The sequence below is a fragment of the Triticum dicoccoides genome, chromosome 4A (assembly GCF_002162155.2).
Source record: "Triticum dicoccoides isolate Atlit2015 ecotype Zavitan chromosome 4A, WEW_v2.0, whole genome shotgun sequence".
In the NCBI taxonomy this organism is placed as follows: domain Eukaryota; kingdom Viridiplantae; phylum Streptophyta; class Magnoliopsida; order Poales; family Poaceae; genus Triticum; species Triticum dicoccoides.
The window spans coordinates 630,465,977-630,480,022 of NC_041386.1; the positions used below are offsets into that span (position 1 = coordinate 630,465,977).

At 41.8% G+C, this 14,046-nt stretch overlaps 1 protein-coding gene across 1 annotated transcript; it reads left to right on the plus strand.

Moving 5' to 3' along the window:
* The first annotated feature begins 477 nt into the window (after nucleotides 1–477).
* LOC119287546 (acyl-CoA-binding domain-containing protein 6) lies at nucleotides 478–7,218 on the plus strand. Its single transcript, XM_037567102.1, has 17 exons — nucleotides 478–822; nucleotides 918–988; nucleotides 1,229–1,292; nucleotides 1,373–1,447; nucleotides 1,596–1,805; nucleotides 1,924–2,001; nucleotides 2,395–2,505; nucleotides 2,587–2,653; nucleotides 2,763–2,824; nucleotides 3,641–3,780; nucleotides 4,404–4,530; nucleotides 4,610–4,724; nucleotides 5,663–5,751; nucleotides 5,829–5,912; nucleotides 5,996–6,148; nucleotides 6,396–6,551; nucleotides 6,772–7,218. The coding sequence occupies exons 1-17, from the start codon at nucleotides 679–681 to the stop codon at nucleotides 7,033–7,035; spliced, it is 2,010 nt and encodes a 669-aa protein (XP_037422999.1). The 5' UTR covers nucleotides 478–678; the 3' UTR covers nucleotides 7,036–7,218.
* The last annotated feature ends 6,828 nt before the right edge of the window (nucleotides 7,219–14,046 follow it).

Below are 14,046 nucleotides of genomic sequence, written 5' to 3' on the forward strand. Positions count from 1 at the left end.
TCCACGCAGGTGTTAGTTGGGGACTTGCAATGTTAACTCGCATAAACTATATAGAGCTTACTCTCGTTTGGTTCATAGGATATGAGTATTATACGAATAGGAAAATCATAGAGACACGTTATAGAAAAAGAGATGTTATCTGAGGCATAAGATATGGATTTTTCCATTGAGTCGGCTGATGTTTTTTTCTTTGAAATATGAAGGATATTGATTCATAACCTACATAGAAACAAGAATTCATTCTTAGGAACCAAGAGGACTAAAATAAATTCCTTTAGAAATTGTACAAAATTCATGTAAACTCTTCTTACTCACAAATTGTGTGACACGGAGCGAGCAAGCAACCCCGGCGACTCTGCACCACCACGTCACTGGACCAACGTGTCGCGCGCACGTGGCCTCCCCCGTCCACCTCAGCGGCCGCGTTAAAGGAGCGTCGCCTCGGCCCGCCCCGCCAACGAAGCGAGCGTCGGATCGCCGTCTACCTCCAGATCTCCGGAGACCCCTCCCCACTCCCATCCCCGCGCCGCTGACCCCCGCTCCCATTCCCCCCACCCGGCGGCGAGTAAGCAGAGGCGGGGCTGCCCGCAGCGAACCCTAGCCGCCGCCCGCCCGCCTCCAGCCGGCGCCGGCGCGACGGTCGGCGGGAGATCTCGACGAGGGAGATCCAGCAGGGCCATGGCCAGCTCCGGCATCGCCTACCCCGACCGCTTCTACGCCGCCGCGGCCTACGCCGGCTTCGGCGCCGGCGCCCCTTCCACCGCCGCCATCTCCCGCTTCCAGAACGACGTCGCCCTCCTCCTCTACGGCCTCCACCAGCAGGTGACGACCTAGGCTAGGCCCGCCGAAATGGTGGGGATCAGGGATCGGGAATTCGGCTGGTGGCGACTGACCTCGTGGTTTTCGTTTCGGCGCAGGCGACGGTCGGGCCCTGCAACGTGCCCAAGCCCAGGGCGTGGAGCCCCGTGGAGCAGAGCAAATGGACGAGGTTGGCGTCTCCGAGCCTGACTCCCGGCTTCCATCGAGCTTAAGATATGCTGCTGCAAAGGCCACAACTCCTAGCTAGATAGTGCAATTTTCCTATATATGCCGCTAGTTCACTAGTTTGGCCTTTTGGAACAATTATCTGTCCATATAGATAGATGCCCAGTGAACACCAATTTAGCAATTGCCATGTGCGCGCACTTGAATTGCTGCTGCTTGCTTAGTCATACTCTTGTGTTTTCAGCTGGCATGGGCTTGGAAGCATGCCGTCCGCAGAGGCGATGCGTCTCTTTGTCAAAATACTGGAGGTATAGCTAGTTACATGTTGCTCTTCAGTGTGTTGCATCTGCGCTAGTGTTGTATTGACACATTGATGTTATGGTGGCAGGAGGAAGATCCTGGATGGTACTCTAGAATCCCTGAGTTCATCAACCCTCAGCCTGTAGTAGATATTGAAATGCATGTAAGTCACGTCAGATAATGTATTTGGGTACATATATATCCCAAGTATACATTGCTTCTCTGTTGTTTGCCTGAGTATTCTGAATCCACCTTATATATCCTTGAACTTATTGGTTTATCAATAAATTATCTGTATTTCGTTTTACAAGAAACCAAAGGAAGAGCCGGACATCGTACCGGCTTTGACAAATGGAACTGGAACATCATCAATTCCAGAACCAAAAACCATTTCTGAAAACGGAAGTTCAGTGGAGACACAAGACAAAGTTGTTATTCTGGAAGGTCTTAGTACTGTCAGTGCTCACGAGGAATGGACTGCATTGTCTGTTAGCGGCCAGCGGCCTAAACCCCGCTATGAGGTGAGCCATGTGTTCCCTTGCCTCTTTATTTTCAAACTTGTAGGGTTATTACCCTATCTTTTGTTTCTGTTTGCTATATTTACTTTTGTAGCATTGATGTGAATTTTGGCTGCTGCAGCATGGAGCAACTGTTCTTCAAGACAAAATGTATATATTTGGTGGAAACCACAATGGCCGTTATCTTAGTGACCTTCAGGTTTGTGAAGCTAACTGTGATAATGCAGCATGTCATATGTATGCATTCTAATTTTTTGTTAGCTTGGACATGGAGGCACACGAACAAATTTTGTCGCATATTTGTCACTAAATCATCATCAACCAATTGTTTTTGTCTGTACACACTGCTCTCAGAATTAGTGATTCATTTTTATTCATAATCCCTAAGCTAAATGATCTTATGTAAAATTAGTGCGGTGCTGAAGCATGCCCTGTAACAATTCCAGTCATCTTATGCTCTTAGATTGTTATTATTGTTCAATTGAGTATGTTGTAACAATGCATGGGAACAACGATAGTTTTTTCTACAGAATTAAGTAACACCGACTCAATGCTTCTTGTTTTTCTTTGCCACAATTTGTGCCAACCGCAGGTTTTGGATCTGAAGAGTTTGACTTGGTCCAAGATTGATGCCAAATTGCAAGCAGGAACATCTGATTCAGCTAAAACAGCACAAGTCTCTCCATGTGCTGGCCATTCTTTGGTAAATTTTACACAAATATGTAATAGCTGCAGCTAATGAGTATCTTCCACCTGATGCTAACCCCCCACTACCACTTTGTAGATATCATGCGGTAACAAATTCTTCTCTGTTGCTGGGCATACAAAAGATCCATCTGACAGCATTACAGGTTTACTAAAAGTCACTTTTCAGTCTGCATAGCGCTGTGATGTAATCATATCTAACATCTGTGAATATTTGTTGATGTTGTTACTATGTTTTTGGTGTTTTTATGCTAGTGAAGGAATTTGATCCACATACTTGTACCTGGTCGATTGTCAAGACTTACGGAAAACCACCGGTAATAATTTTCTTCAACCCATAGATCTGTGATCTCTCCTGTCCTATTATATCAGTTATAATTGGAATGACATATTTGTTTATTGTTTCACTGTCCTTTGATAAGCATGTCTTAATGGTTTCTTCAATTGGCATATACCTTATTTTATCCGAGAGTTTACTTTAGTTTAACACAGTATGATGTGCCTTAAGTAAGGGCTAACACACTATTATATGTGGTATAGTTAAGGTTCAAGAGTGGTGAGTTATGTGCAGTTCTAGTTTTCTCTGGCAACTATGAACTTGGATTGATCATTATAATAGCCTTCAGCTCATGTTCTTTTAACTTTGTGGCCAAGTCCAGAGAAGTCTTCTATTCGTTCAAGCTGAACACTTGCAATCTGCAACATAGTCCAAAGAGCATACTCTCAGCTTTGGAATTATGAAACATATTGCATATAGTTGCATAGATGTATACAATTTTTGGGGGTGACCAATTCATTCGTAGCTTATGCGGTAGTTTTTGTTCAGTATACCAGTATCAAACTTGGGGCCATCTTTCACATCATCAAAATATATGTATCATGTTTACAAGAAATATTTTGACTCAGTCCATTTATGATACTAAGTGAGGGCATTTTATATTTTGCACCAAAATCCGGAGTATAATACTAAGTTCATGGCCATGTCTAGTTTTGTTGTTGCAATAATTCTCCGGTGCTTGCTGAGATAACACAAACACCCTTAAGTGAATGAATGATACAAAATCTTGCTAAATACTAAATTGGCTAATTAGTTATTTAAAGTATATTACTTATGCGAATTTCATCTGCTGCAGGTTTCTCGTGGAGGTCAGTCAGTGACTCTTGTTGGAACAACTCTAGTCGTGTTCGGTGGCGAAGATGCAAAGCGATGTCTTTTGAATGATTTGCACATTCTTGATCTTGAAACCATGACATGGGATGATGTGGATGCAATGTGAGTACTGGAATCTCTGTAGATCTCTCATGCATAATCTTTGTGATATGTACTGTTCATTTGGTGACATTGTTAGCTTCATCGTATCTGAACTACTGTTAAGTGCTACTAAATTTAGTTGGAACACGTAGGTCATCGTGTGCATTTGTTGCCTTTCAAGTTATTTTATTATGATTGAAGCTTTTTTTTCCTAGTGAGATGCTCCATAAACTTAGCTTAAAAGCTGTTCAAGTAGATTACTCTTCATGTTAAATAGTTCTGAACTGAAGCGCTTAGTTGGATTATTACTGGTTTACTACTTATTTTTTCTCAATTAGATGGGACTGATAGAAGTACTAAATTGATTGAAAGAGACAAATGAAATGAAAGGGAAAAACAGAGAAGGCATATTTGAATCTCTGAACTGAAGCGCTTAGTTGGATTATTACTGGTTTACTACTTATTTTTTCTCAATTAGATGGGACTGATAGAAGTACTAAATTGATTGAAAGAGACAAATGAAATGAAAGGGAAAAACAGAGAAGGCATATTGGATGTGAAATTTGAATCTTGTTCTGGACACCGAACTTGATATTACCGTATTTCTGGATTCAATGTATTCTAATGTTTGCTTTATGTTTTAGAGGCACCCCTCCTGCTCCTAGATCAGACCATGTTGCTGCTTGCCATGCTGACCGCTATCTTCTAATTTTTGGCGGCGGATCTCATGCGACATGTTTTAATGACCTACATGTCCTTGATTTGCAGACGGTAAGAACAAATTTCTTGCTGGGACTCTGAAGATTAATTCATTGCCTGTGATTGTTAAGTTCTAATGTTAGAATCACAGATGGAATGGTCGAAACCCAAACAGCAGGGCCCGATTCCAAGCCCACGAGCTGGTCACGCAGGTGCAACTGTTGGAGAGAATTGGTACATTGTTGGTGGTGGCAATAACAAAAGTGGTAGGTTTTTAAGTGCCTGATCTTATGTACATTCCGGCTCTTCTCGTACAATATTAGAAAAACCCTAGATTGCCTCAATACGGATACACATATCAGTATCGGGGTGATACAGATACGTAAATACGTCATTTCTGAAAAGCGCCAATACGAGGATACGTTTGACTATTGTTGAAAACAATATAAAAAATATGTTAACAATTAAACATCAAGCCATTTACCATATATTTAGTCAGTGCAGTCCATTAGCTTCTGTCTTCTTATCCATGATTCCAACAAAAGCAAGAACCAACAGATACGCTAGTTGCTGGAAGTATCGGTGTTTTCTTGGAGAAATCTTTATGGCTTTCAGTCTATATTTATATGTTCATATTACTAGTAGATTTTTACTTCCTGAGATAATTTCCCCAGTTTAATTTGTTAAGTGCTAATTGGAGGTGCTGCGAAGAGTTATGGGAGGCACAGTTTCCTTAAACATTCCCTGCATATAGAACCAAGACAATTCCTTGTGCACCTCAAAACTAACTCAGCAGTTGAATATGCTGAATTTAGGTATTGGCTTGCAACTTGGTGCCTCACTTACGAGATGGTTTCTCACATTATGTTGAGAAATCACAATGCCACATAAGCTCAGAAAGTATTCTGCAAAATCTCATTCAAATCCACAAAGCAATGGCTCAAGCACTTGTCGTCTTGAAATGCAAATTGTATTGTCTTATTATTTTCCTTTAAGAGGATTAAGATAACACACATCTTTGTTAATGCTATGGAATTGTGATGAGTAGCCACTGTATCACTCATCTTTGTTAACATCAGGTTCTTGTCAAGTCAATACTTCTGTTGCAGTTAGGCAGCGTTTTCGGGCCGTCAATTTTAAGTTTACCTTTAGTTTATTTTGATTTATGTTTGCATTTAGTGATCTCATGCATTTGTCCTTGCAGGTGTCTCCGAAACACTTGTGCTTAACATGTCAACTCTGGCATGGTCGGTTGTTAGCACTGTAGAAGGGCGTGTTCCTCTTGCCAGTGAGGTATTCCTCTTGAGCAATTTGTTAATGTTGAAATGATTTTCTTTTGGTTGGTAACATTTACACCCTATTATTTTTAGGGCATGACTTTATTGTATAGCAATTATAGTGGAGAAGATTATCTCATTTCTTTTGGAGGATACAATGGACGGTACAGCAATGAGGTAACTGGCATTTTATTAATCATCTATATGCCTGGAAATCGCTTTCAAAATTTCAATCTTTTGTTTTCCTCTGTGCTGGACAGGTGTATGCTCTTAAACTTAGTGTAAAGTTAGATTTGCAGTCGAGCACAAAGGACCAACCAACCTCAGATAGCACGTCTAGGGTGCTGGAACCTGAGGTTGAAATTTCTCAAGATGGGAAGATACGGGAGATTGCCATGGACAATGCTGATTCGGTAATGTTTCTCTCTAATATCTGGAACTACCTGGAGGTGCCTATGTTGACCTAACTTGAATACAGCAGAAAGCATTTGTTGAATCTCGGTTACTGTAGAAATGCCGTTTGTACAAATTTAAACTAGAGGGTGCAGCTATTTTTTTGGATACATATGCACATTCAACATTATTTGATACAACTTTCTGTTATTTGGAAGATGTACTTGAAACTGGCTTTATACGTCATTGTGTTGTGCTGTGTTTCAGAAAAACAGAAATGATGAAGCAAATGAACAACTTTTGGCAGCCCTTAAAGCTGAGAAAGACGAACTAGAGGCAACGCTTAACAGGGAAGGACTGCAAACTGTACAGCTTAAAGAAGAGATAACTGAAGCAGAGGCCAGAAATGCGGAGCTGACAAAGGCGAGTCTTGTTTTCTATCTTCCAGTTGCTCAATTTCTGCCCCTACGTACGGCATAGTTAGTTTGCCTGTCCTTTTGTCCTGCATATACAGTCTTTGAATCAATCAAGCTATGAGTTTTAGTTTGTATATACACAATAAGTAAGAGAAGTCTAAACCAGTAAACCACTTGTACTGTGTGGATCCTTATTTTTGCGCATCTATGTATGTAAAACCTTGTAGGAACTTCAAGCTGTCCGTGGGCAACTTGCCGCTGAGCAGTCGAGATGTTTCAAACTGGAGGTGGACGTGGCGGAGCTGCGGCAAAAGCTTCAGAGTCTGGATGCACTGGAGAGGGAGGTGGAGCTCCTTCGAAGGCAGAAGGCGGCTTCCGAGCAGGAGCAGGCGGCGCTGGACGCCAAGCAGAAGAAGCAAGCTGGCTCGGGCGGCGTATGGGGCTGGCTTGTCGGAACCCCTCCAGACGACGATGATTCCGAGTCGTCGTGATAGGGCAGGCAAATTCATTCATTCATGCTTCTTTCTCCTTCTTTACCCCCATACATATACTATATATACACAGGCAGCGATCAGTTGGTATACTTGCTTGTACTCTACATTAATTCTATTCTACAGACAAACGTACTACTTGCCATTTGATGATTTGTCCGCCCGGCAATTTCTTCTTCTCCATTTCATTTGAGGACCAAGCAATAATCTATGTGCGTGTTTCCTTGCGATGATCAATCATTAGTTATCTGGTGAATACGCAATTTCATTTGAATGTTTGTGTTTCCGCACAAAATTCTCAACGGTCTGCTCTTATCATCAGGGTCCTCTGGAGACTGGCAGGTAGGAGGGGGGCGGTGGCGGATGACGTGCGAAATCTTTTGGGTTTTACGCCGGTTTGAAACGTGTGCTAACCATTACGACAACATATCTCCTCTTTTTAATATTACATGTACATCACCCATTAAAAAATGTTCATTGTGTATTTATAAATAGTTCAACATGTATTTTACCAAATCAATCTCGTATCTAAAAAAAGTCCGTGAATTGAAGAGAGTGTTCAGTTGGTATCAAGAAAAATGTTCATCCCATATCAAGAAATTGATCATTTTGTATTATAAATTGTCCATCATGTATTTTTGAACCTATTTAAAAATCATCGTTTGTATATAAAAATATTCATGCATTTTGTAATCACATATTTTTAAAATGCACAATGAACCTTTTCAAATTACACTATAAAAATTGTTGAAGAAATAATTAACATTTCTGAAATACGCGATGAACATTTTCTAGATACACATGAACAATTCTTTTTAATACATGATGAACAATTTTGGAAAAAGCGATGACCTTTTCTTAATACAAGATCAACCTTTTTAAAGTATATGACAAACATTTTTTTAACACAATGGTGAACATTTTTTTCAATACAAGTTGAATGCTTTTTATAATATGACATGAGCCTTCTTTAAATACACAATAACGTTTTGGGAAGACAATGAACATTTTTACTATACGTGATGAACAAAAAAAAGAACCGGAAAAATAGGATCCCCTAGTTGGTTAAAGCGGTGGAGGAGTCCTCACATCCGACCTCATTTGTCTTTTTTAGGGCAACTAGGGACTTTATTCAATCTGTAAATAATAGGGCATACAAACAATGTCTAGAACCATTCCTAGCCGCACATGACGACTGACAGATAACGAAGAAGCAGCCTTTTCTAAGGCGTGTGCTTCAAAATTACAATCTCTAGACTTGAAACGAAAGCTAACACTACTGAAGTCTCTCCTTCTAAAATTAATTTCCTCCAGAACACAAGCATACATAGTAGCCACCCCCTGCTTGATATTTGTAACCACCTCGAGGCACTCCGAGGCTATGGTCATCTGCTGAATATGAAGATCTTGAGCAACCACAAGTGCCTCATTGCACACATAAACTTCCAGAGATGCCGGCCGACCAGACAATCAAAAACTACAGCCGAAGCCCCAAGATAATTTCCCTGCTTGTCTCTACAGGCCACCGCCGCAGCGCCCTATCGCCAAGGCGTGATAGACCACCATTAATGTTCATCTTTGCCGCTTCTCCTTCAGGGGAATCCACTTGCCTATCTTATTCGCCTAGCAGAAAAGGTGCTAGTAGGGGACGGCCGAGACTGACCTATCTCTAGCTCTTCCAAGTACTCCCTCTGTTCTCAAATATAAGTCTTTTTAGAGATTTCAACAAGGGACTACATACAGAGCAAAATGAGTGAATCCACACTCTGAAATATGTCTATATACATCTGGATGTTGTAGTCCATTAGAAACCTCTAAAAGACTTTTATTTAGGAATGGAAGGAGTATCTGTTTATAAAGCACCAAGTCGAGGTAGGACTTAGGAATTCATTACCATGGATGGCCTTCCCTTCTAGCCCACCATATAGCCCATAAATAGTGACTAGCACCCGTGCGAGATCCTGTTGGTTTGTGGTTTTGAAGAGCCAAAACAACCACAACCTGGCATCTTCTTCTTGATTTGATATCACATGCTCGAGTAAATGCTCATTCCCCAAAGCCCAAGTGCACCTCGCCATGCGACATGAAAGTAGTGAGTGGTGCTAAGTATCTTCTGTTGTATTACAAATGGGGCAACTGAAGAATCTGCCATCTTCCTGTCTTTTCGAACAGTTCCCGTCGACAATGAAGTGTGTGCAAGGCTCCAAGTAAACACATGGACTTTTGATAGGATCCTTACCTTCCATAGTTAGGATCTCTACCTTCTTTGTCTTCAACAAGTCTTCCTGATTCCTCTTTTCTTAAGTTTGGCTGCTTCCAGGTCGAGGGCGAATCGACTATGCCGTCTTCTGAAGATCATGGCCGGTTTCCCAAAGCCTTCTCAAAAAATGTTGGAGTTGTGTCGAATATAGTGTACATGGTAGGTTACAGTTGGACTTATAGTTGTATTGTGTTTACATAGGATATGGAGTCGTGTCCTAGTAGGACACTTGTATCCTAGGCCTCTCTTATATAGCGGGGGTAGACACACGATGTAACCTATGCCAACATAATAGCACCGGAACGCAGGGGAAGCCGGCGGCATGTGCCGTGTCCAGGGCGACTGGGTGCGGTATTGTAGCGGTGTCATGGGGAGGAGCGCCCGTAGTCAGACCCCGGGGATGTAGCCATATCGGTTAACCTCGTTAACAAATCTCGGTGTCGTGCTCGTGTGATTGCTTGGTCCTCGGATGATCGACGGAGTGCCTCGGATTTATTCTAACAAGTGGTATCATGAGCTAGGTTCTGCGGAGAGGTCGCTGGTTGTTGATCGAGAGGAAAACTTGATTTTAGATCGGTATCGTGAAGGCAATACGTGTTGGCACGGTTGAGATCGATCGGAAGAAGTCAAGGAACAGCAATGTCAGCGAGTTGTGGTCGTAACCGGATCGGATGGATCGATCCGCTTGAGCGGCGGCGGCGTAACGGACGACGCAGACGTGGCCAGGCGGCCACGGAAGGCGCAGCGGCAGACGGCTGCGTGGCCCAACAGGGGCTGGTGCTGGCGGGCTGGCCCAGGTGGGGCTGTCCGAGCCAGCGGAGGAGTCTGGGACGACGCCCAGGCACGTACGCCTGGCTGGCTGCTCGGTAGGGTTGCATGCATGTGGATTTGTTTGGAAATAAAAAACAGGGACCGAGTCCCTGGAGAAGAGGCGTTCTCCCCGTGGCCGTGACGCGGACGTGCAAACATCAAGGCACACTTCAAAAGAAAAGCATCCATCGTTAGAAGGCAATGACTTGGGCAAGCAAAGCTAGCATCTGAAGTTGTGCAAGGGAGCTACTCCACGTGAAGATCAGAAGCTATCTTGTTGGATTTGCAACTAGTATACTTGCTGTACTTGGGGATCACGGAAAGAGTGCTCGGTATTTTTTTTTTCACAGGTCGGCTGTACAAAGAACCATGGAGCCAACGGGTACCAGGTTTGAGGTGGAGAAGTTCGACAGAATTGAAAACCTTGGGTTATGGCAGACAATGGTGAAAATTTGTTGGCACAACAGGGATGCTTGAAGGCGTTGCGGGATGTCAAGCCAGACGGACGATGAGGACTGTGAGGAGTTGCAGATGGTTGCAGTCGGGGTAATTCGGCTGGGTCAGACTTGTCAGTCTGACGGATCGACGCAAGTCGGTTGGTACAGAAGACGGTGCGGGATCGGCGACGGCGACATAGGAGCGTGATGCTGATGGTGGCCGACTTCTGGGCGTGGAAACACGTGGCGCAGGTCCAAGGGATTGTGTGGCTTCGACAAGACTATGGCGCGGGATTGATTCAAGGTGGTGTATACACGGAGCTTGAAGTTGATGAGGCGCGAGGGTGGACTGATCATCTACCATGGAGTCATGTTGAAGGTGGAGCTGGATTGAGGGGCTACGGTGTAAGGATCCAGGGAATCGAAGCCTATTCAGCGGGGAAAAGCGAGTGACATGCAGTTCGGACTGGAGCCCAATGGTCTGATGGAAGCATGAAATTCGTCATCGGTCGGTGATGATCGGTGGTACTCTGCAGTGGGGGTTGAGTGATGTGGTTTCGCGACCCTTGAGACTCGACCGGGACAGCGGAGGCTCGACGCGGTAATAGCGGCGAGGCGTGCGGTACGCACGGAACATGGAGACGGGCAGGGCTCTGGTGGTCATACATGTGGTGAGACAACTGCGAATTTGACTCGGGATGACTACAAGCAATGGTGAAATTCTTTCAAGTTTCAGACAGGCAGTCAAGAAAGGAGCGGTGATGTTGAGTCAGGTAACTCTTGTGTGTGACACCCAATATGTGAGTTGTTCACTTTCACGCAGGTCAGTGATCAGTGTGTGATAGCGTTGGACGGATACTCTGGAAATTAGGAGCACAAACTAGAGTAACAAGGAACTTATTTTTGCTCGAGTATTGACTGTGGTCAAGAAAAGAAGGGACTACAAGTTGCAGGTGGAGTCACATGGAGTCTTTGGAGTAGCAGCGGTACTCATGGGATAAGCTTAAGTCCAATGTACATGAAAGTTTGACGCATGGACAAATCCGGGGTGGTGGAGTATATTCGCCAAGGTGGAGTTTGTTGGAGTTGTGTCGAATATAGTGTACAAGGTAGGTTACAGTTGGACTTATAGTTGTATTGTGTTTACATAGGATATGAAGTCGTGTCCTAGTAGGACACTTGTATCCTAGGCCTCTCTTATATAGCGGGGGTAGACACACGATGTAACCTATGCCAACATAATAGCACCGGAACGCAGGGGAAGCCGGCGGCATGTGCCGGTGTCCAGGGCGACTGGGTGCGGTATTGTAGCGGTGTCATGGGGAGGAGCGCCCGTAGTCAGACCCCGGGGATGTAGCCATATCGGTTAACCTTGTTAACAAATCTCGGTGTCGTGCTCGTGTGATTGCTTGGTCCTCGGATGATCGACGGAGTGCCTCGGATTTATTCTAACAAAAAATAATTCCGCTCCGCCTTGCCATCCGAAGCCACGAGCGACACTTTTTGTCGGGCTCCCCCGACCGACAAAAAAAAGAACAATAAAGAAACACAAAATCCCTAGAATAGACGAAAATAAAAATAAAAAGAAAAAAGAAAAAGAATGGAAGAGGAAACCATAAAAATGAAAAGACATTTAAAAAAGAAATGGAAAACTAAAAATAAAAGAGATTCAAAACCAAAAACAGAAAATAACCCAAAATGCCAAATGGAGGCCGAGCTCTATGGAGGCTGGATTTTGAAAAGTGTCAAATTCCATACCTTTATGTTACAAAAAATTCTGAAAATACACATACATTACTTCCGTGTACACATGTATATTTTTTCAGCATTTTTTAAACTGAAAAGGTTTCATTTTGATTTCTTTTTTAAAATTTTGGCCTCCAGAACTCCCTATTAAAGAGCCCAACTTAGAATGGTCACGTCGGGCCCAAACGTGCTTATAGTTTCATTTTTCCTTACTTTCAGAAATATCATAAAAGCATATATTTGGAATATATTTATATTTTAGTACTCTAATCAGTTGTTTGACGTGCATTTAAAAATATATTCAATATGTATTTAGAATATTTATTCATTGTGTATAGCAAAACGATTTCTCGCATGTTAAAAAAATGTACATTGCATATTTAAAAATGTTCGAATTGTACTTTGATGAAATTCATCTCTTACCTAAAAATGTCCATGAATGTTAAAAAGGTGTTCATTTAGTATCCAGAAAATGTTCATACGTATTAAAAATGTCAATCATGTATTTTAATGACTATTTTAACCTTTTTCATGTTTATTTAAAAATGTTCATGCGTTTTTCGTAATCACATATTTTGAAATGCACAATGAACCAGTTCAAAATACATGTTTAACATTGTCAAATAAACAATGAACATTTTTTAAATACTCGATGAACAATTTCTAGATGCACTTGAACAAATTTTTTAATACATGATAGAAATTTTGGACAAAACGACCATTTTGTTAATACATGTTCAACTTTTTAAAGTATTTATGGTGGACAATTTTTAATACACTACTGTTTTTTAAATACAAACTGTTTTTTTGGTAATATGGTATTAACCTTCTTTAAGTACATAACAAACGTTTGGGAAAAGACAATGGAAAATTTTATTATACATGATGAACAAAAAATGGAAACTGAAAAAAGAAAACAGAATTAAAAATGAAATCAGAAAATTGTTCCAAAAAAACAAAAAATGATTTTTTTAAAGGGAATAGAAAGGTAAAACAAAAAATGACTCATGTTGGATATGTCTTTAAAAGAATATTCAACGTGTTTGAAAAATGTGCATCGTGTATTTACAAAGTGTTTAATGTACATTTGACAAATGTTCAAGATGTATTCAAATAATGTTAAGTGTATATTTAAAATATGCTCAACATGATGCAATCAGAATGTTCAGCGTGTATTAGAAAAGTTGGCATGCATTTTAAAAAACAAACAAAAATATAAAAATAAGCAAAACTCAATAAGAACAATAAAAAGCCCAAAACCCCTAAGAATACACGAAAATAAACAAAATAAAAGAAAGAGAAAGGAAGAGGAGCAAACAAAAATTAATGAAAAGAGAGCTAAAAAGGAAAAGATAATGGAAAATGGAATAAAAGAAATACAAAAAAACCAAAAATGCCAGATGGTGGGAGGTTTAAAAAATAAACCAATATTCATAATTTTAGATTTATTTTTAGAATGGTCTATGTTTTTTTCGGAGAATATTTAGAATGGTCTATGTTTTTTTCTGAGATTTTTTTTAGAATGGTCTATGTGGGCGAGAAGCACCGAGCAAGAAACGAGTCTCTTGCTAGCTGGCCCAGGAGCTGCTGGATCGGTGTTAAGGCCCAAGGACGCTAGGGGTGTGTTTGGTTGATGTCACGGACTGGAATGGCATGGGTCCGACCCATTCCTAGGCCTCGTTTTCGCGTTCAGTTGGACTTATGGATCGGAACCCACTCGTTCCCGCGGACCGAATATTCGGCCCAGATGCGGAACAT

Coding starts and splice junctions, on each gene's coding strand:
- LOC119287546 (XM_037567102.1), top strand. CDS start 679: ATGGCCAGCTCCGGCATCGCCTACCCCGACCGCTTCTACGCCGCCGCG. Junction 2,002..2,394: donor GTTATCTTAGTGACCTTCAG/GTTTGTGAAGCT, acceptor TGCCAACCGCAG/GTTTTGGATCTGAAGAGTTT. Junction 3,781..4,403: donor TGGGATGATGTGGATGCAAT/GTGAGTACTGGA, acceptor TTTATGTTTTAG/AGGCACCCCTCCTGCTCCTA.